Source organism: Podarcis muralis, chromosome 9 (genome assembly GCF_964188315.1).
Source record: "Podarcis muralis chromosome 9, rPodMur119.hap1.1, whole genome shotgun sequence".
In the NCBI taxonomy this organism is placed as follows: Eukaryota; Metazoa; Chordata; class Lepidosauria; order Squamata; family Lacertidae; genus Podarcis; species Podarcis muralis.
This window is the reverse complement of record NC_135663.1, coordinates 615,538-637,071: the sequence shown is the minus strand read 5'-3', so window position 1 is coordinate 637,071 and position 21,534 is coordinate 615,538. Positions and strand designations below refer to the sequence as shown.

The 21,534-nt window shown below is 51.1% G+C and overlaps 1 protein-coding gene across 2 annotated transcripts; it reads right to left on the bottom strand.

Moving 5' to 3' along the window:
- Nucleotides 1-1,243: 1,243 nt before the first annotated feature.
- On the bottom strand, nt 1,244-14,128 carry LOC114603781 (retinol dehydrogenase 11-like). 2 transcript variants are annotated; one of them, XM_077933679.1, is made up of 6 exons: nt 13,846-14,128; nt 12,046-12,285; nt 9,137-9,226; nt 7,794-8,009; nt 4,235-4,344; nt 1,244-1,922 (listed from the first exon to the last, which is right to left on the bottom strand). In XM_077933679.1, exons 1-6 carry the CDS (start codon nt 13,997-13,999, stop codon nt 1,707-1,709), a joined length of 1,026 nt encoding a protein of 341 aa, XP_077789805.1. In that variant the 5' UTR covers nt 14,000-14,128; the 3' UTR covers nt 1,244-1,706. The 2 variants fall into 2 exon arrangements, with proteins under 2 accessions (XP_077789805.1, XP_077789806.1); XM_077933680.1 differs by having other exon boundaries at nt 7,821-8,009.
- Between the last annotated feature and the right edge of the window lie 7,406 nt (nt 14,129-21,534).

The window sequence follows — 21,534 nt, the reverse complement described above, 5'->3', positions numbered from 1 at the left end:
AAACTGCTTTTCCTTTACGGGGTATCCAAGAGCCCTTACAGAGTCCTTAAGTAGGTTCCCTATTGGTAGGAGAAAATAACAGAGGCCAACCAGAGAATATTGAGAAGCAAAGCAGCTTGTAAGCCTGATCTTTATCAAAGTATTGCAACAGGTTCCCCTGCTCACTCCATGCGGGAGGCAGGAGGGACCCAGAAGAAGGTTACCAGACATCCCCGTTTCCCGGGGACAGTCCCCGGATTTACAAATCAGTCCCCATACAAAATCAATCAATCAAAGTTGAAAAGTGTCCCCGGATTCATTGAAAAAGTCTGGTAATCTTAACCAATGGTGCACAAGCCCTTATATAGACTTTTGAAATTGCCTCCCCTGTAGCTCCAGACCGCCCCCAAAAACATAATCACAGAAAGAGGCGGTCTACAGCAGAAAACTTGTCTGCCAGGATACCTGATAATGGTCACTGATTGCTCTACCTGGGCAGCCTGGCTGTTCTTTTGTGGTGGTAAATACCTAGTTCTGACTCCAGCTCACAGGCTCACCCTATTCATACAAAAATATGCCCTTAATACAGGATTTGGGAGCAAAGAGACAATGGGGAGGTTTTCCCCGTTTGCCTCCCTTACTGCAGAGGAATATTTGAGGTCACTGAAAGAGTCAAAATGGCTTCAGGATTGCTCTCCTGTACGACTTCAGACACGTGGTTTATATACTTATGTATGTGTTTACCTTGTACATTTATGGACATTTATTTTATATATAGAAGACCTTGTAATTCCTATAACAGCATGTTTAAAAGAGCACACTTGGCAAGGGAATATTAAGATAAGCATCGACCATATCCGCTGCTGCCAATTCTGCCAATGGTGGCTCATCGCAGGCGGCAGAAGTAGAAGTTTTGCATCTGCTCTAAGAGGCAGCCAAGATGGTCTCTGCCTCTTCAGCACTCAGGACTTTGTTTGGAGAAAATAAGTTGATATATTCCTCTGTTCCGCACCCCATTTCTCCCTTCGGCAAAGGGGGGTGTGGAGTCATGAACTGCAATGCTAATAAACGCCATTTATTAAACTCTGACTGGTGTCTGAAAATGGACTGGCCGTCCCGCCAAACTGAACGGGGTACCAAATGCCAGTGTCACCACCGTTTGGGGTTCCTTTTGCAGTCAGCAGAGTCACCCAGAAAGTCTTCCAGAATCTCCTTTCTCAGTTCAGCTCACCCGCGTGGAAAGAAACACCTCACACATTCCAGCTCTGCTTAAAGGGTTTATTGAAGAATTACCAATATCGCAGCTGATAAAAGGACTAGTCGAAGGAAAAGAAGGTGAAACTCTACAGGGAATCAGCCGTTCCTCCTCTCTGCTCTTCAGCCACCTGGGCAGAGTAACAGCCAGACCCATTCTCTCCTTCAGAGCCCGTCTAATAAAGAAGTCTGTCGCTAAGGAAACCTGGTTGCTAGGGAAAGAAACTGGGAGGAAAGGGGTTGCTAGGGGCAAAACGATGCGGGGATCCTTTCAAGTCTCTCTTTAGACCACACTAACCTCAAAGGAATTTCTGGTCTTTCCCCGCATGTCGGTTAGGCTGGTTCTGCAGAGACCCCAAACAGTCTCCGAAACCTGGCCAGGTGAGGGGAAAACCAGAGCAAGCATTCCGGATCGTTGCTGGCAGACATGAGTCCTGCCCTGGCACCTAGGGAGCAGCGTGAATCCCTGCTCCCTAGGCCACCTTGCGGCTGGCAGGCTCCCTTCCGCCATCATCCAGGCCCACCAGCTTCTCTGAAGCCTCCCAGAGCTTGCGGCCGATGGCAGGGTCTCGGGCGAGGGGCGAGGGCAGTGCCAGGCTGCAGTCGCTGTCAAAGTACTTCCCAGAGATGCCCTCCACTTCCTCGGACACAGCGCAGTACGTGGTGCTGAGGGAGCCCTGCGTTGGCGACTGGGGAGGAGGCAAAGAAAGAGGGTCAGCCAGCTCCACAACACGGAGGCGTAAAGTTGGAAGGGACCCCCAAAGGTCATCCATCCCAACCCCCTGCAATGCAGGAATCACAGCGGAGGAATCTGCTTGAAAGCCTCCGAGGAGAAATGGGCCACCCATTTCCGAGGGAGTCCCTTCAGTCAGAATCTTCTCTCCTGCCATTTGGAGACATGATTTGGGTCCTGCCCTCTGGAGTCGCAAAAATCAGGTTTTCTCCATCTTCCTTGGGGGAGCCCTTATTTGGACAGGGTTCTGCACCTTCTCTTCTCCAGGCTAAACATCCCCAGCTTCTGTTTTGTATGCTAAGGGCGGCAGCGGCGTAGCGTGGGTTGTCAGCACCCGGGGCAAGGCAAGTAATTTGCGCCCCCTAACCCCTAACCTGCCGCCGCTGCCAGCTTCTTCTTGCTGCTGCCTGGGCTGGGGTATTTATGGTAAGGTAGCCACGGCGGTGGCAGCGGGTCCGTGTCAGGTGATCTGAGGCGAGTTGCCGCTGGCGCTGCCGCCCAAACGACGCTGCTTGCCCGGAGGAGGGCAGAGAGGCGAGGAAAATGCAACATGGCCCAGCAGCAGCGGCGGCGGCGGGGCTGTGAGGAGGGGCTGCCTGGCGCGCCCTCTGTGGCCCTGACGCACGGGGACCGCGGCGAGCTCTGAGAGCCGCTGCCAGCTCGTCGGTTCCGCGAGACATGGGGCTCTGCTACAGCCTGCGCCCTAGGCTCTTCGGCGACTCCGGAGGCGGCGAGCGCACCCCCCCCAGATGTTGCGGCCAGCCCCCCCTGCACCCCCCACGCTACGCCACTGAAGGGTGGGGATGCCCTGGGTTAGATGTCCTGCAGCAGCCGTTCTCCACCTGTGGGTCCCCAGATGTTGTTGGACTACAACTCCCATCATCCCTGAGGTCTGGCCTTGCTAGCTAGGGGTGATGGGACTTGTAGTCCAACAACATCTGGGGACCCACAGGTGGAGAAAGGCTGTCCTGCAGCAAGAATGGCAGGTGAGAGGCGGGAGAGGGGCATCCTTGCCACTCAGGGATCCACCTGCAGGCAGGTCCCCCTCCCTCCCTAATCTCACCCTGGGGCAACAACATGAAGGGAGGGGCAGAATGGATAACGGATAGGAATAAACTGCCTCTGTTGGAAGATGGGATGCAACTCAGCTTGCAGAAAAGGGGTAGTTCAAGCTCTGGTTTTCCCAGTTGTGATGTATGGAAGTGAGAGCTGGACCATCAAGAAGGCTGATCGCCAAAGAATGGATGCTTTTGAATTCTGGTGCCGGAGGAGACTCTTGAGCTGGGGTAGGAAACCTACGGCCCATGCGCCACAAGCAGCCCATGGGGATTGTTTAACCGGCCCACAAGCTGCCCCCAAACTGAGCCACCAGCTCAGCAAGTCCCTGCGTGCTGCACTAAACTAGCACAGCACAGCACGGGGACTCACTTCTGCGGTGCCAAAAATTGCGTCTGCACATGCTCAGACGCCAGAAATTGCAGCACCAGGCTATCACGCATGCACGCGATCCAGCCCATGGAGGGATCTCCGCTAGAGTGAACTGGCCCAGGTGAGGTAAACCTTGCCGACCCCTGCTCTGGAGAGTCCCATGGACTGCAAGAAGATCAGACCTCTCCATTCTGAAGGAAATCAGCCCTGAGTGCTCCCTGGAAGGACAGATCCTGAAGCTGAGGCTCCAATACTTGGGCCACCTCAGGAGAAGAGAAGACTCCCTGGAAAAGACCCTGATGCTGGGAAAGATGGAGGGCACAAGGAGAAGGGGACGACGGAGGACGAGATGGTGGGACAGTGTTCTTGAAGCTACCAGCATGAGTTTGACATCATCCCTTGCCACTGGTCTTGCTAGTCAGGGATGATGGGAGTTGTAGGCCAAAAACATCTGGAGGCACAAGGTTGGGAAACACTGGACTAAAGGACTCAACAACAGAAGGCAGATGGAGGGGGGCCCGAGAGCTTAGTGTCGGACTGGAACCTGTGAGAGACCTGAGTTCAAATCCCACCCTCACTTGACACTGGCTGACTTTGGGAACTGGCGAAGTCTCTGCCCCCGCTGACGTTTGCATTTCTGGTTTCCTCGGCTTTTTTATTGTATTTATTTTTGCTCTTTTATCCCACCTTTTTCTCCGAGGAGCCGAAGGTGGTGCGCACGGTTCTTCTCCCCCCCTCCTCATTCAATCCCCGCAACGACCCTGTGGGGTAGGCCAGACCCTAAGGCTCTGAGAGGCAGCGACTGGCTGCCCCCGAGGACCAGCCTCCGCCCCGTCTCACCTTGAGGAAGAGGATGCCCACGAGATGGAAGAGGAGGCGAACCCACCAGCTGAAGTTCTGCATGATCTCCGTGTGGACGACTCCTGGGTTCAGAGCATTGACGGTCACTCCTGCAAGGGAAGCGGGTCCTCAGTCACCAAGTGCCAGGGCAGGGGGCACACAGCACCCATCTCTGCCACCCTTGGCTGGCAGCAGGACAGATCTCTGACTGGATCATTACAGAGTGAGAGATCTTGAGCAGGGGGCAACCAGCCTGGGTCCGTGTGCAAGAAAAGTCCATCATTAGAGCAATCCAGAAATGTGAACATTTTGGGCCCCCAGCCTCCCACCCTACACGGTCCAAGTGTGCTGGTGTGATCCACCTTAGAACACGAGAAGAGCCTGCTGGATCCGGCCAAAGGGGGGGCCATCTACACCAGCCTCCCGTTCTCTCAGTGACCATCCAGTTGCCCCAAGGAGAAGTAATCATACGTTTCCGAGCACAATTCAAAGTGTTGGTGCTGACCTTTAAACCCCTAAATGGCCTTTGCCCAGTATCCCTGAAGGAGCATCTCCACCCCCATCGTTCTGCCCGGACGCTGAGGTCCAGCTCCGAGGGCCTTCTGGCAGTTCCCTCCCTGTGAGAAGCCAAGTTACAGGTAACCAGACAGAGGGCCTTCTTGGTAGTGGCACCTACCTTGTGGAACACCCTTCCATCAGATGTCAGGGAAATAAGCAACTTTTAAAAGACATCTGAAGGCAGCCCTGTTTAGGGAAGCTTTTAATGTTTAATAGGTTATTGTATTTTAGTGTTTTGTTGGAAGCCTCCCAGAGTGGCTGGGGAAACCCAGCTGGATGGGTGGGGTATAAATAATAAATTATTATGATTATTATCATTATCATAATATAATTTATTATTTATACCCCATCCATCCGGCTGGGTTTCCCCAGCCACTCTGGGCAGCTCCCAACAGATTAAAAACAGAATAAAACATCAGATATTAAAAGCATCCCTAAACAGGGCTGCCTTCAGATGTCTTCTAAAAGTCTGATAGTTGCTTATTTCCCTGACATCTGAAGGGAGGGCGTTCCACAGGGCGGGTGCCACCACCGAGAAGGCCCTCTGCCTGGTTCCCTGTAACCTCACTTCTTGCAATGAGGGAACCACCAGAAGGCCCTCGGAGCTGGACCTCAGTGTCCTGGCTAGACGATGGGGGTGGAGACGCTCCTTCAGGTATACTGGGCGGAGGTCGTTTAGGGCTTTCAAGGTCAGCACCAACACTTTGAATTGTGCTTGGGAGTCCACAACCCCCCACCCTCACGTCCTTTTCCAGCAACTGGGGTTCAGAGGCATTGCGGCTTCCAAGTGTGGAGGCTGAGCCGGGCCACTCTGGCTAGTAACCCTCAAGAGCCCCCTCCTCCTCCAAGAATTTGTCCAATCCTCTTTTGAAACCACCCAGGTTGGTGGCGACCCCTGCCTCTTGTGGCAGGGAGTTCCAGAGTTCAACTCTGTGCTGCATGGAGGACTTTCATCTGTTCTGGATCTTCCAGCATTCAGCTTCGTTGGACGGCCACAAGTTTCTAGTGTGAAGGGAGAGGGAGGAAAAACCTTTCTCTGTCTTCCCAGCCCGTTGGCAGCAGGTGGTGGTGAGGAGACTCCTATCCCACTCACACCTAGAAAGGGCATCATGGTCCGAGGGCAAAGGGGCGCGTCTGCAACAAAATCTGGGCTTCCGTGTCTAGGTGGGCCCCCCAAGAGTAGCTCCATGTGCAACCAGCAGTGGCTTCAGGCTGTGAGCCACAGGGGAGCTTTGCTGAGCGCTGCCCCAAACTTTTAATGCTAGCTTCCTCTCCATAGTTTTTGCTTTTGTAAAAAAAAAAATGTGACGGGGTGATATTTCTCAAGAGCAGACCAGAAATAAAAATGGAATTAAAAGTGTTTTCCCAAACATATCCCACAATGCAAAGTGGTGTTGATGGGATGCTGGAGCTGGGAGGGGGGGTCCTGCCACTGTTTTGTGACTGGCAAGAGGGGGCCTCTGAGCTCCCTGGAACTGGCCCAAGTCCTTCATGGCCAACCAATCCCAGCAGAAAGCGCAGCTCAAAGTCAGCACTGACCAGTGGGGAAATGGGTCATAGTTGCGCCATGTGATTGACACCTGGATGGGACCACCCACCTGTCTGGGTGGTCTGCCAAGGTCAGGCTGGATGCCAGTTGCCCACCTCTGAATTAATTGTGGGGCGGGATGGGGGGCCTTGAAGTCTTTAAAGCTACCAATGACTCTACCTCCTTGGTTGGAGGCAGCAATGCCCTACGTCCCAATTGCTGGAAACAGCAAGAGTGTTGTGTTCGAATCCTGCTTGCGGGTTTCCCATCCTGGGCACCTGCTTGGCCCCTGTGAGAGCAGGAGGCTGGACTGGATGGGCACTGGGCCTGATCCAACAGCCAGACTCGTCTGATGTTCTTCCTCAGAAGGTAGCGGGCTCTCCTTCCTTGGGTGCTTCCAAGCAAGGGTTGGGGGGGGCATCTCAGAGATGCATTGCAGGGGGTTGGACTAGATCAGGCAACCCCCACCTTCGGCCCTCCAGATGTTTTGGACTACAATTCCCATCATCCCTGACCACTGGTCCTGTTAGCTAGGGATCATGGGAGTCGTAGGCCAAAACTGTGAGTTCCTGTTCTTCTCACGGTGCAGCTGCGCGGAGTCACAGGACACTGTTTACGTTCCAGAGACAGTCCAGACTCTTGGAGTCTCACAGGTAGGAGGCGGGATGTGACGTTAGTGTGGTTCCCTGATTCCTTTGTTCCTTTGTTCAGTTACTTTCATAGAGAGAGGACATCTTTTCTGTTCTGCGTAGTTTAGAAATAAAACTCATTAAAATGTAGCCATAAATCTCATCACTTCCGCATGCTCTTTTAATGCTCTGCTGGGAAGATGTGCCTTGGAGTCTCATCAAAGGCTTGAGGTCGTCAGTTAATCGTCGGGAGGCGACTCTGACGGCTCGGGAAGAAAATGCGCTTTATCAGCTTGGCCGAGCGGAGATCCCGACATTTTTGGTTATGGGCCCAGATGACGAACGGCAGAAGAACAGAACGCAGCTTATCTTCTCTGCATGTCAAGAAGGTATCTGGAGGGCCAAAGGTGGGGGGTGCCTGGACTGTACCATTCTAGGATTCCCACCCACAGGGCAGCCCCTCAAAGGTAAAGGACCCCTGGATGGTTAAGTCCAGTCAAAGGCGACTATGTGGTGCGGCCCTCATCTCTCAGGCCAAGGGAACCGGCATTTGTCCACAAACAGCTTTCCGGGTCATGTGGCCAGCAGGACTAAGCCGCTTCTGGCACAACGGAACACAGTGATGGAAACCAGAGCAGCGCACGGAAACGCCGTTTACCTTCCCGCTGGAGCGGTACCTATTTATCTACTTGCACTGGTGTGCTTTCAAACTGCTAGGTGGGCAGGAGCTGGGACCGAGCAACGGGAGCTCACTGCATTGCGGGGATTCGAACCGCCGACCTTCTGATCGGCAAGCCCAAGAGGCTTAGAGGTTTGGACCACAGCACCACCTGCGACCCCTAACCGTGAGAGGGAAGGGCAGTGCGCTGACCCGTCCCCTGCAGCCTCCGGGCCAGCTCCACCGTGAAGAGGACGTTCATGAGCTTGGTGCTGTTGTAGGCCTTGTTGAAGTTCTTCGGCTGCTCCTTTCCGCTCAGGAACTGGACGTTCGCTTCCCCCGTCCGATGTCTGAAGGAGGAGACGTTGACGATGCGCGAAGGGGCCGAGGCCTTCATGGCGTCTGCAGGGTTTGGGGGACACAAAAAGGGGGCACAAAGGGTGACAGGCTGGTAGGTAGAGGAGAATGGCAGATCAAGGTGATCAAGGTGATGGATTATGCCGAAATGGCTAAAATGACTGGAAGAATCAGAAATCAGGAAGACCACAATTTTAATAGGGAACGGGGAACATTGATAATTTAACTTTAAAACCACTGTAAACAGTTAAAACCTTTAATGGTGAATTTTGGACACAATGGAGAGGTAAAAGATTTGGATTATCATAAAAGATGCAGCAGGGAATGATTAATAACAGGACCCACAAAGGAGGGAAATCCAAGAGATTATTGGGAATCTTGATTTTATGTTGTATGTTGGATATGGGACTGCAAAAGTTAATCTGAAAAACCAAATAAATAATTTTTTAAAAACTTTTAAAAAGGGTGATGGGCTGGAGCAAAGACCCTCCTCTACCTACCGGTTAACCGGGAGGGATCTTCTCTCACTGCCCCACAGCAGCTGCTTCCCCAAGCAGCACCCACTTCCTTAGCGGGGAAGAGTTCTCATAGCTCGGTGGTCGACACCCAAACTTTTTTGGCCCCCCACTTGATTCCATAAACTGATCCCCAGCAACCCCTTCTCCACCTACAAAAAACCCGTTATTCTTAACATTATTTTTTAATCTGTTTTAGCGTTTTAATTGTTTGCTGATGTAATTTCTCCTCGATTTGCTTGTTTCCTCTTTTCCTAATCTGCTGTTTTTCTTCATTTTACAATCAAGCGGGGAATATTTTTTATTAAATAAATAAATAGCTTGGAAGAGCGCTTGGCACGACCCAATTTTATTGATAACGCAGTAAAATTCAAAACACGAACCAATTAATTCCACGCTTATTCGAAACCCAATGAAATCTGCTCCGTTTAATTAATTTAAGAAAACGGAGGCACTTGATCCAGCAATGCAAGTATTTTCAAAGCCTGATACTCCTTTACACCTTTGGTGACCCCCTAGGGAGAAGCCCACCCCTCCAGGGGACTAAATCCCTGCCCCACTTTGGGAATCACTGCTCTAGATGCCTCCCGAATCCCCACAGATAACCCTGGGGGTCAAGCTATGGGGCTGAGAGGGGGAAGAGATGCGTGGCCTTACCTAGAAGCAAGTTGGTGAGCAGAAAGTGGCCCAGGTAGTTGGTGGCAAATATCAGGCTCAGTCCCTCGGGGGTGACCGTGAGCGGCAAACCTGGAGGGGGAGAGAAGATGGGGAGCAGACTGACAGACAGACAGACAGCCCACCTGCCCAGGTGGCAAGCGGGGCTGGGGCTGACACCCTCCAGCCCAAGGTGTTCCTTCAGCTCCCTGAAATGGGCACAAGTGAGGTCCTTGCCAAAAGTCTCCCCTGGGGCAGACACCAGGAAAGGCACCAGCAGAGAGAGAGGCAGTGTGGTGCAATGGTTAGAGTTGGACTAGGACGGGGAGGCCGGAGTTCGAATCGCCACCATTTTACCGTGAAGCTCCCTGGGTGATCTTGGGGGCCAGACACGCCCTCTCAGGGTTGTTGTTGTGGGGATGACATGAGGAGGGGGAGAACCAGGGCTGGATTTAGGTTTGAGAAGTCCCTCAACGGGTAACGGGGCCCTTTATATGTCCAGCTGTCCTTTGCCAACAACAAATTGTCACTGTTTTTTTTGTGTGTGTGCTGAATATAAGCTATATGGCAGGGGCCAGCAACCTTTTTCAGCTGTGGGCTGGTCCACTGTCCCTCAGACCATGTGGGGGGGCCACACTATATTTTGGAAAGGGGAAAAAATGAACGCATTCCTATGCCCCACAAATAACCCAGAGATGCATTTTAAATAAAAGGACACGTTCTACTCTTGGAGAAACACGCTGATTCCCGCACCATCCGCGGGCCGGATTGAGAAGACGATTGAGCCAGATCTGGCCCATAGGCCTTAGATTGTCTACACATGATATATGGTACAGTGGTACCTCTGGTTACGTACTTAATTCGTTCCGGAGGTCTGTTCTTAACCTGAAACTGTTCTTAACCTGAAGCACCACTTTAGCTAATGGGGCCTCCCGCTGCTGCCGCGCCACCGGAGCACGATTTCTGTTCTCATCCTAAAGCAAAGTTCTTAACCCGAGGTAATATTTCTGGGTTAGCAGAGTCTGTAACCTGAAGCGTCTGTAACCTGAAGTGTATGTAACCTGAGGTACCACTGTAATTTATGGACCTAATAGGTCCATACACAACACAACACAAAACACTGTTGCTGCCTGTAGGTTTTATTTTATTTGTTTTTTATCTTATATTATGGAACTGTACATCCAGGTGTTTTTCCCTTTAATTTTGGGGGGCCCCCCAAAAGAGTGGGGCCCTAAGCTTGAGCTTGTTTAGCTTATGCGTAAATCCGGCCCTGGAGAACGAGGGACGCAGCCTGGAGCTCCTCGGAGAAGGAGGTGAGATAGGAAAGGAAACAGCAGCACCAGGAGAGTTTTGCTGCTGCTGGATCAAGCCAGGCAGGGGCCCGGGAGCCCAGCGAACCTCTTCGCAGTGGCTTTGGCAGGGGTCACCGCATGAGTCTTTTGGGCAGCACCTGAAAGAGCAGAGAATGGGTCTCCGCAGAAGCCAGCTTTGGTGCTCCAGAGAATCCACCAGCAAGACGCTTCGCTGCTGTTTTGCGCCGTTTGCAAGAGCGGCCGCTGCCGAGGGATGCTCCGCGGAGGCTGGCAGGTGAGGTGCGCAGGGGACGGCTGCCCTCCCATGTTTGTACCAGAGCAGTGGCGTAGCGTGGGGGGTGCAGGGGGGGGCCGGCCGAACTGGGCGCAACATCTGGGGGTTAGGGTTAGGGGGCGCAAATCCACGGGTTAGGGGGCGTAAATCCATGGGTTAGGGGGCGCAAATTACTTGCCTTGCCCCGGGTGCTGACAACCCACGCTACGCCACTGTACCAGAGGGCTGCTTGTCCACACTTGCCTTGGTGGACCAGCCCTGAGAAGAGGAGGAGCCTCAGGCTGGAAGGAAATCCCAACAGGAGACTCCCTCAATGTCAGAGTGGCAAATTAAATTTTGCGAATATATTGAACTAGCCAAGATGACAGCGTCGAATACGATGCAATCAAAACAAAAATTAAGAAAGGAATGGAAATGGGTTGAAGAATATATTGCACAAAATTACTTCAAGAGAAATTTCTGGATAAGTACTGATTGAGTTCATTAAGCAATGATTTTAAGATAGAGGATTCATCAATGTGATGAAGAATTATGAACACAATGTTAAAGTTTTAAGGTAGCCAGAAGGATATCATGCATGTGGGTGAAGGAAGTCACATTGGGATTTGGGTAAATGGTGAGTTGGGTGTAGGGTTAGATGTGGGAAATCCGTATATATAATAATATAATATATGTACTGTATAGTGCTGAAATTATACGGTAACTAACATGTAATATATAATATGAGTTCATTAAGCAATGATTTTAAGATAGAGGATTGCTAAATGTGATGAAGAATTATGAACACAATGTTAGAGTTTTAAGGTAGCCAGAAGGATATCATGCATGTGGGTGAAGGAAGTCACATTGATATTTGGGTAAATGGTGAGTTGGGTGTAGGGTTAGATGTGGGGAATATATAATATAATGTATGTTATGCATAGTGCTGGAATTGTATGGTAACTAACATGTTAGATAGATAGATAGATAGATAGATAGATAGATAGATAGATAGATAGATAGATAGATGATAGATAGATAGATGATAGATAGATAGATAGATAGATAGATAGATAGATAGATAGATAGAAGATCCCAACAGGAAACCAAGAGGTGCCTTTGCTTAGGTGCTGGGGCGCCCTGCTGCGCTGTGGGTGCCTCCCGGGTTTCCAGAATCGGGGCCAATCACACTTTTGGTGCAGGCAGCACAGTCCTGCCGCCCAAGCCCCCAGGAGCAGAGGCTCTGTGGCTTCCTAGCGACCCCCTGGAGAGGGTCCGCAGGCGAGCAGGGGTCCGATCCGGCGCCTGGTGGCTCCTTCCGCCGCCCGCCCAGCCCTGCCACTTACCTGTGGTCCCGGCGTTGTTGACCAGGATGTGCAGCTGCCCCTCTTCCTCCAGGAACTGCCGGGCGAAGTTCCTCACCGACGCCATGGAGCTGGTGTCCAGGATGCGCAGGTGGACGTCGGGGTTCCCCGTGGCTCTGCGGATCTCCTCCACGGCTGCCTCCCCTCTCTCTCGGCTGCGGCAGGCCAGGATGGTCCGGGCATTCCTGCGCGCCAGCTCCAGAGCCACGCACTTGCCAATACCTGCAGCAGAGCCCGGGGGCGAGTCAAGGACCACGACCGCGCCGAAGCCCCTCACCAGCGCCTCGTGGGTCTCCCCCTGGCCCTGACCGGCTTCCCTATTGCTCTGGGAACCCAACCCGACCCAGCTGGCAGCAGCAGGAGCAACCAGACTCGCCCTTCTGCCCAGATCCTGCTCACCTGCCCTGGGGGAGTGGGGATTCCCTGGGAAAGCCCCCAGGGGTCGGTGGGTCTGGCTGACAGCCAGAAGGTCGGTGGTTTGAGCCCATCCAAGGACGGCTGTGGGCAGGATTCTGGCACTGCGGGGGCTGGACTAGACAGAGGACCCTCGGAGTCCCTTTCAACTCCGCAGTGCTATGAAGTCCGAGGCCAGATCACGCCACATACACCCCAGCCCCATTGTTTCAGGGGGGGCAGGAGGAAGGAGGCCCCATGCAGCAACCCACGCAGGGATAAATCAGAAGAGGCTGCTGGATCCGGCCAAAGGGAACCCACCCAGTGCTGTGTCCAGGTCTCACCCTGGCCAACCAGGTGCCTATTATGGGAAACCTGTAAATAGGATTGGAGCAGCAGAGCCCCCTCCCCTCCTGGGGTCTCCAGCAACCAATACGCTACTCAGAAGCTCTGCTCCCTTCAGCCCTCGATCGCCGTCTCTTCCTCCTCCAGGCATTTTATTCTATTTTATTATTGTATTTTTACATATTTATTTATTTATTTAAACTTATTCATTTACTTAATTTTGTTTGTTTGAAATAATTTTAATTTGGTTTTACTTGTATTACAAGTATAACATTATAACAATACGAACACCCATCTTTACAGATTCCTCCGAATTTCTGGACTTCCCACCTTCCCCTCCTGCCTGGGTCCGCCGGGCATTTTAAAGGCTTCTAGGCTGGGGGTCAGGCAGGCTGCCTCCTGCTGCGAGAGCCAGTTGCGTACAAAGTTTAACCAGGCGCCGCAACGTTGGATCTGTCCTGCTGCAACATTCTCTCTCTCTTTCGCGCGCGCACACAATTGCACAATGGCGCAATGGAAGAACCGCAGCTAGATCATACCCGACAGGTGTCCCTCCAGCCTCTGCTTCAGTTAATAATCCTGAAGTCCCACTTGCGTGGTGGTATAATAATACTGTATTCGGGGGCGCGTACTTTAAGTGCCAAGGAAAATGCATGTCCATGCAGACATAACCCACAAGTTCAGAACCACTAAGAAACATCCGAAACACGCAAGAACTGTGTGTCGAGATTTCCACATTGCGGGCGCTTGGACTATATGAAACTCGGGGGTCCCTTCTAATTCTATGATTAATGACCCTCCAGAATCTTGAGCTGAGATTCCTGTCTTGCAGGAGGTTGGAATAAATGATTCTGGGCAGTTCCTTCCAGTTCTGCAATTCTAGGATTCTGTTTTCCGAAGCGTTCAATGCCCCCTGAATCCCTTTGCGCAGCCCCGATAAGCAGGTAAAATCTACCGAGTTGGGGGTCTGGGTCTGGGGAGGGCCCGAGGGGTCAAGGCTTAAGCTGACTGGCCCCTCAGCCCCAGCACATCTTGCGGACTCACCACTGTTGGCTCCAGTGACCACGGCGGTTTTGCCACGCAGGTCCACGGGACACGCCGCAGGTCTCCAGGCTGCCCTCCTTGCCCAGAGCACCACGGACAGGACCAGGGTGCAAGGCACCCAGAGAGGGTGCCAACAGAGGGCGAGCAGCTCCATGGGGGCCCCGCGCGTCTCCCAGAGACAGAGCAAGTTCTGCCGCCCGGCAGCCGTTCCCTGCAGCTACTCTTCCCCGGGGCGCTCCGGCCAGACGCTCCGCTCCGTCCCCTGCAAAGAGAGGGAGTTGCCAAGGTGTGCCAGCTCTGCTATTCCGGGCCAGAGTTCTGGTTTAATGAACAGCCAGCTTTTCCACTGGGCAGGGAGCCAGCAGCGGCTGGGTGCGGGTGTTGGGTTACCTTGGGAAATCCAGCCAGGTAGGTGGGGTATAAATAATGAATATTAGTATTATTATTAGGTGTTACCTTAGGACAGAAAAGGGAACGGAGAGCTTCCCCCGTCAGCGAAAATTCCCCTTTCCCCACAAAGCTCGGTATTAATATCCTTGGCCACATTGCGGCAACAAGAAGTGTTTTCGGCACTGCTCTAGTTCGAAATTTTTATTGATATAATATAGTCTTTTATTGCGGGTACTCCTTGCGCCTCTGGGAGGCTCAGCTATAGGTTTCTCTATCTTATCTACCTATTAGATTCGTGTGGTGCCTTTAATCAAAAGACCGCAGGGCAGTGCGCAATATCGAAACAAAAAATGAGAGCGCAACATGCACAACGAAACGAAAATAATGCAATCACCCTCCGCCCGCAAACACGTTTTGAAAGACACGTGTCTTGCAAACCATGTGCACCACGTGCCACTTGCCCCCTCTTTTCTCTCGACACCGCCTCCGCCTCCCTGTCTGTGTTGTTCTGTAGTCCTTTAGTCGTGTCCGCCTCTTCGTGACCCCCTGGACCAAAGCACGCCAGGCCCTCCTGTCTTCCACTGCCTCCCACAGTTTGGTCAAACTCATGCTGGTAGCTTCGAGAACACTGTCCCACCATCTCGTCCTCTGTCGTCCCCTTCTCCTTGTGCCCTCCATCTTTCCCAACATCAGGGTCTCTTCCAGGGAGTCTTCTCTCCTCATGAGGTGGCCAAAGTCTTGGAGCCTCAGCTTCAGGATCTGTCCTTCCAGGGAGCACTCAGGGCTGATTTCCTTCCGAATGGAGAGGTTTGATCTTCTTGCAGTCCATGGGACTCTCCAGAGTCTCCTCCAGCGCCAGAATTCAAAAGCATCCATTCTTCGGCGATCAGCCTTCTTTATGGTCCAGCTCTCACTTCCATACATCACTACTGGGAAAACCATATCTGGACAGCCTGATTGATTAACATAGGAGCAAATGAAGAGCCAGGCTGCAGGATCAGGCCAATGTTGGAAGGGGCCACGAGGGTCATCTATAGAGGCCAACCCCCTACAAGGGAATCTTTTGCTCAGCTTGGAGCTTGAACCCAACAACTCTGAGATGGAGTCTCCTGCTCTTTCAGCCTCTGCCTCGGATGGTCTGGCCACTTCTGGGCGTCCCACGAACAATCCTGGCTTGTTGCTGGGTGCCGCCTCTGCCTCCAGGGGGCAAAACACACCCGCACTCTGGCAAGTCCTCCCCTCGGAGAGAAGGCTTTGCTGGGCATCGGGAACCAATGCCCAATTTTCACCCGTTTCGAGCCCGGGTTGTTAATGCTCAGGAAGTCTTTATTTTCGCATAGAGGTGGGGCGGGCCTGATCAGTGCCCCCAACCCATGCAGGGGCAGCATTTTGAGAAATAGCCTTTTGAGAGAAGGCAGGGGACTTCAGCATCACTCGACTTTCCTTTTTAAGAAAAGTCTTTTCTCTTTCTTTCTTTCTTTCTTTCTTAAAAAAAGTCTATCTTTTTAAATAGAGGAATGTGTGTTTGCACACGGTGGGGGCTTGGTGGAGCTGGAGTGGAGTCAAACAGCATCCAGAAATTTTATATATATATATATATATATATATATATATATATATATATATATATATATATATGGGGTGTATATATATATATATATATATATATATATATATATGGGGTATATATATATATATACACACTATGCAGGTTTTGGTGTCCTCGGGTGTCTTCCCGTGTAAAAGTTGGGGTGTCTAGGCGACGTTTCGACGAGGTCTCACTCGTCATCTTCAGGCTGGTGCTTTCGGCTTCTTGTTACTGGAACAGAGCAGGATCTCAGTGTTTGAGTTCCTATAAATACTGTTGAGGAGGTGTGGTGTATAGCCTCCAATGTTCTGGGCAGAGAGGAAGTTCCCAGGCTAGTGTGCCTTTTCTTCTTTTGTTCCTTAATTACTTGAGGGATATCTTGAGTGATTTCTTGAGTGATATCCTGAGTACCACTTAGGTGGGTCATTAGGTGTGGATTAGTTGCTAAAGCCTTTGTGTCTTGACCTCTTGAACTTTGTGAAGAGTTTTTCTGAGAAGATGGCTGTACTGCACTTAGTTGTGCTCTGGCTTGGCTTCGTGTATAGGGGCGAGCTGTGGTTTTGTGGCCTGTGCCAGCCAGATCTGTGTAGGGATTGCAGGGGGGTGCAGCATCCGGAGGTGCCACCCTGGTTTGGCTACTGGATGGTGTCTGTAATTCATCTGTGGAGAGGGTCTGGGTTTGGGTCTGGTGTGGTTGATTGGTGATGGCGTTCTGTGTGCCTCTGGATCTGGTGTCAGTTTTTGTGGGGAGGGCTAATTTCCAGATGTCTGGCAAGCGGGATGTGTCGTCACGCTTGTTCATGTTGTGAGGGTGTTTCTCTATCTCGATGGCTTCCATGATTATTCTCTTGTGGTGATGTTCCATGTTAAAGAGCAATTTGGAATCTGCAAAATTAATTTCGTGTCCTGTTTCTTTCATGTGTTGGAAAAGAGAGGAAGTTTTTTCTTCTTTTTTGACGGCATTCTTGTGTTCTGCGATACGTGCATTTATTCGTCTGTTTGTTTGTCCAATGTACGTGGCTGGGCAGACTTTGCAGGGTATTTCATAGACCCCTTGGTTTTCCAACTGGATTTTATCCTTGGGGTTTCTGAGGATATTGGCTATTTTTTGGTTGGTGCAAAAGGCTGTTTTGGTTGGTGCAAAAGAAACAGGACACGAAATTAATTTTGCAGATTCCAAATTGCTCTTTAACATGGAACATCACCACAAGAGAATAATCATGGAAGCCATCGAGATAGAGAAACACCCTCACAACATGAACAAGCGTGACGACACATCCCGCTTGCCAGACATCTGGAAATTAGCCCTCCCCACAAAAACTGACACCAGATCCAGAGGCACACAGAACGCCATCACCAATCAACCACATCAGACCCAAACCCAGACCCTCTCCACAGATAAATTACAGACACCATCCAGTAGCCAAACCATGGTGGCACCTCCGGATGCTGCACCCCCCTGCAATCCCTACACAGATCTGGCTGGCACAGGCCACAAAACCACAGCTCGCCCCTATACACGAAGCCAAGCCAGAGCACAACTAAGTGCAGTACAGCCATCTTCTCAGAAAAACTCTTCACAAAGTTCAAGAGGTCAAGACACAAAGGCTTTAGCAACTAATCCACACCTAATGACCCACCTAAGTGGTACTCAGGATATCACTCAAGAAATCACTCAAGATATCCCTCAAGTAATTAAGGAACAAAAGAAGAAAAGGCACACTAGCCTGGGAACTTCCTCTCTGCCCAGAATATTGGAGGCTATACACCACACCTCCTCGACAGTATTTATAGGAACTCAAACACTGAGATCCTGCTCTGTTCCAGTAACAAGAAGCCGAAAGCACCAGCCTGAAGATGACGAGTGAGACCTCGTCGAAACGTCGCCTAGACACCCCAACTTTTACACGGGAAGACACCCGAGGACACCAAAACCTGCATTCCTGTACCCGTGAAAATCTACGAAAGCATATATATATATATATATATATATATCGTATTTTTTGCTCTATAAGACTCACTTTTCCCCTCCTAAAAAGTACGGGGAAATGTGTGTGTGTCTTATGGAGCGAATGCAGGCTGCGCAGCTATCCCAGAAGCCAGAACAGCAAGAGGGATTGCTGCTTTCACTGCGCAGCGATCCCTCTTGTTGTTCTGGCATCTGAAATTCAGAATATTTTTTTTCTTGTTTTCCTCTTCCAAAAACTAGGTGCGTCTTATGGTCTGGTGCGTCTTATAGAGCGAAAAATACGGTATATATATATTTGTGTGTGTGTGTGTGTGTGTGTGTAATATTTCTGCAATGCAGGCAGTTGGAACTGGATGAGCTTGGGACCCCCTCCCAACTATACAATTCTATGATTCCAATCTGGACATTATGGCATGGTTTGTTCCTGGAGATCATGACACCCACACACTATCTCCATCCCGGTACTTGGAATTGGTACGGTCAGCAAACTTGACCGCCTCGCTGCCCACCCCCAGCTCTAGAAAATAAAGTAACTTCTAGGAAATAGGACAAGTGAGATCCTGCGTATGGACCACACTGGGAGTTTGTTAAGGGTGCTGGGAATTGCAGCTCAGTGACAGGTAAATTACAGTTCTTTAAAGCTTTCACTTGTATGGCGCATTGGCAGGCTGCAGGGAATTTGCATAGGATTAAAGTCAAACCTGAGAAACCAATTAAGAATGGTAATAAACAGTATCAGATAGGTAGCCGTGTTGGTCTGCCATAGCCAAAACAAAAAAATTCCTTCCAGTAGCACCTTAAAGACCAACTAAGTTAGTTCTTGGTATGAGCTTTCGTGTGCATGCACACTTCTTCAGATACAGATGGGTGATTGACTCAATGGGTATGTGTATCTGAAGAAGTGTGCATGCACACGAAAGCTCATACCAAGAACTAACTTAGTTGGTCTTTAAGGTGCTACTGGAAGGAATTTTTTTGAATAAACAGTATGTAATGGGAAAGCAAAACACCAAAGGACATTATGTCCTTCCAGCCCATCTAGTAAAATGCAAGTGGTAGTAGTAAAATTCTTATTTACAAATCCAAGGCAGAAGAGTTGTGTAGCCTTCAGGTGGGCAAAGGGGAGCCCAGAGCAGCAGGAGGAGGAGGACCCTCTCAATATGAGCCCCCCCCCCCCCGCGAGGAACTAACCCTGGCTCACACTGCCCCTTTTATCCACATGGAATTGGACGGGGGCTGCTGCACCTTCCCCATTCCTTGCATGAATCATATGGGTTGACCCACACAAGACAGAAACCTTTATCTCTCTGGGAATTGCAAGGGAGTCGCTGAACTCCCTGCTTCATCAGCCTGGTAAGACCTTAGTCCTGGTTTGCCAAAACATATTTTCCCTTTTCTCCTGCCTCCATGGTTCCTTCCCTGCTGCACATATCAGGGCCTCAGCAGACAGAAGAAACGGAGAGCAGGCAGGCACCTTCCCTGTCCTTTTAAGCCGCCTGCAAAAAACATTATTCTTTTTAGAAAACCTGACCCAGATATCTAGAATGCTGGTTTCTTTTTTTGTTTTTATTTAAATTATTGCAGGTTTTCATTTTTTGCATGTTTAAAGCAGCCATTTTTTAAACCATTAATTTTATTGTTTTTTAACCACTCAGTTTTTGTTTTCTTTTTACAATCAAATGGTGTATAAATTTTATGAAACAAATCAATCAATAAGAATCCCAATCGGCTGACGCAGAAATGACACGAAGATGGTTCAACTGATCCACCCTGACTGCCCTGCCCTGCTTCAAATTCACCACCGTGGAAGAAAACCAATCCTTCTCGCTATGATTACGGGAAAGGAGGCAGCCGGTGGTTCGCCGAGGTCCTGAATGCGGACCACTTCTGACACCAAAACTGTGGAAGAAAACCCAACCTTTGTGATGCGGTTAGGGGAAAGTTCTGTCCAGGACCGTTTCTCGAGACAAGGCCATTGAGTTGGAGAAATTCCCACCAACAGGACTCTCTTCTGAACCGACCAATTGAGCTGAGAGGTTTTTACAGCAATCACAAAGTTGGCACAGCCCAGCTAAGGGACCGCACGGAATGAGCTTTGCAAGAAAAGCTGAAATCACCTTTGACATCCTGCACTTCCTTCATTCTTCGTTCTTCTCTCGCACTTTCTAGGAGAGACGTGGCCAAACAGGCTCAAGCTGGTAAAGGTAAAGGGACCCCTGACCGTTAGGTCCAGTCGTGGCCGACTCTGGGGTTGTGGCGCTCATCTCACTTTATTGACTGAGGGAGCCGGCGTACAGCTTCCGGGTCATGTGGCCAGCAGGACTAAGCCGCTTCTGGCGAACCAGAGCAGTGCACGGAAATGCTGTTTACCTTCCCGTCAGAGCGGTACCTATTTATCTACTTGCACGTTGAGGTGCTTTCGAACTGCTAGGTTGGCAGGAGCAGGGACTGAGCAATGGGAGCTCACCTTGTTGTGGGGATTTGAACCGCCAACCTTCTGATCGGCAAGTCCTAGGCTCTGTGGTTTAACCTACAGTGCCAACCTTGCGCCTAAACACCATCACTGTTCTCGTGCGAGGAGGGAGATGGAGGAAGAGTCTCCTCCCTCCGCATACTCCATCCCATTCATGGGGTGAGGCTTCTCTCCTCAAATACGGACACCCACGATGGATCAGAACCTGCTGCGATCTGATGGGCCAGTTCTTAAGGGACAAAGCTCTGAATGGGGGGTGGTCCATGGGGTGCCCTCCAGAGCTCCCATCAGCTCAACCCGGCAGCCCCTAGATTATCTCCTGTGCAAATGGCCTCTTCTCAACTCAAAGGCACAGTGAACAAACCACCTGCCCTCAATGAATGAAGGATTCATGAAGGGCCCCCATAAAGGAGCTTTCACGCCAGCCAGCCAGCCAGCCAGCCAGCCCCCCTCCTCTCCCCCAAAGCTCTTTTCCTGCCCTCTGTGTCTCAAGGGAAGAGCCACCCCACTCGCTAGGAAAGCTCTCGGCTGAAACCCAGCTAGGCCTGCTTGTGTCTTGGGGTCCCCCCCTTCCCCCCTCAATCTGTGGAGGCAACCAGGCAGGAGGGATCGCCCTGGGGCTCCAGGAACAGCGCTGGTGCCTCTGAGCACACGCAAAGTATTTCTCTCTGCAAAGTAGCCCCCGGAGCACACCTGGGACTGGAGGCAGGGCTTCTGGGCCAGAGCATAAGGTTTCCAGGCAGGCCTGGGCCCCAGAGCCACTCCCTTTTGCAAATTAAACACACAACGGTCTGCTGGGGGGTGTGTGTGTGTGGATTTGGCTGCTACCCGGGGAACCTGTGGCAGCCAACAATTGTTATTTATTAAATTTATAAACCACCCTCCACCCAAAGATCACAGGCCAATTTGCAACGGAAAACCACAAAATGTGGAACAAAATAATTAAAAAACAATGACCACCACCCCAACCCTGCAGGCGCATTAAAAGGTCACACTGTAACAGCCAAAGGCTGGTTGGAGAGGAACATTTTTGCCTGGCACCTGAAGATATGTAGCGAAGGCGCCAGGTGAACATCCCTGGCGAGTGCATCCCACAAGCAGGGGGCCACCTCCGAAAAGGCCCCGTTCTCATGTTGCCACCCTCCGGACCTCTCCCAGAGGAGTCACACAAAGAAGGGCCTCGGATGGCAGAGTCTGGCTCGCTTCCTACGGGGAGAGGCGGTTCTGGAGGTGTTGCAGTCGTGAGGCAGACAAGGAGAGAAACCAGGC

Excerpts from the sequence above, each read along its gene's own strand:
- LOC114603781 (XM_077933679.1), bottom strand. The coding sequence starts at position 13,999 with ATGGAGCTGCTCGCCCTCTGTTGGCACCCTCTCTGGGTGCCTTGCACC. Across the intron at positions 4,345-7,793 it reads CACTGCCCTTCCCTCTCACG|GAGTGACCGTCAATGCTCTG; the intron begins GTTAGGGGTCGC and ends CTTCCCTTGCAG. Across the intron at positions 1,923-4,234 it reads TGGGCATCCTCTTCCTCAAG|TCGCCAACGCAGGGCTCCCT; the intron begins GTGAGACGGGGC and ends CCTCCTCCCCAG.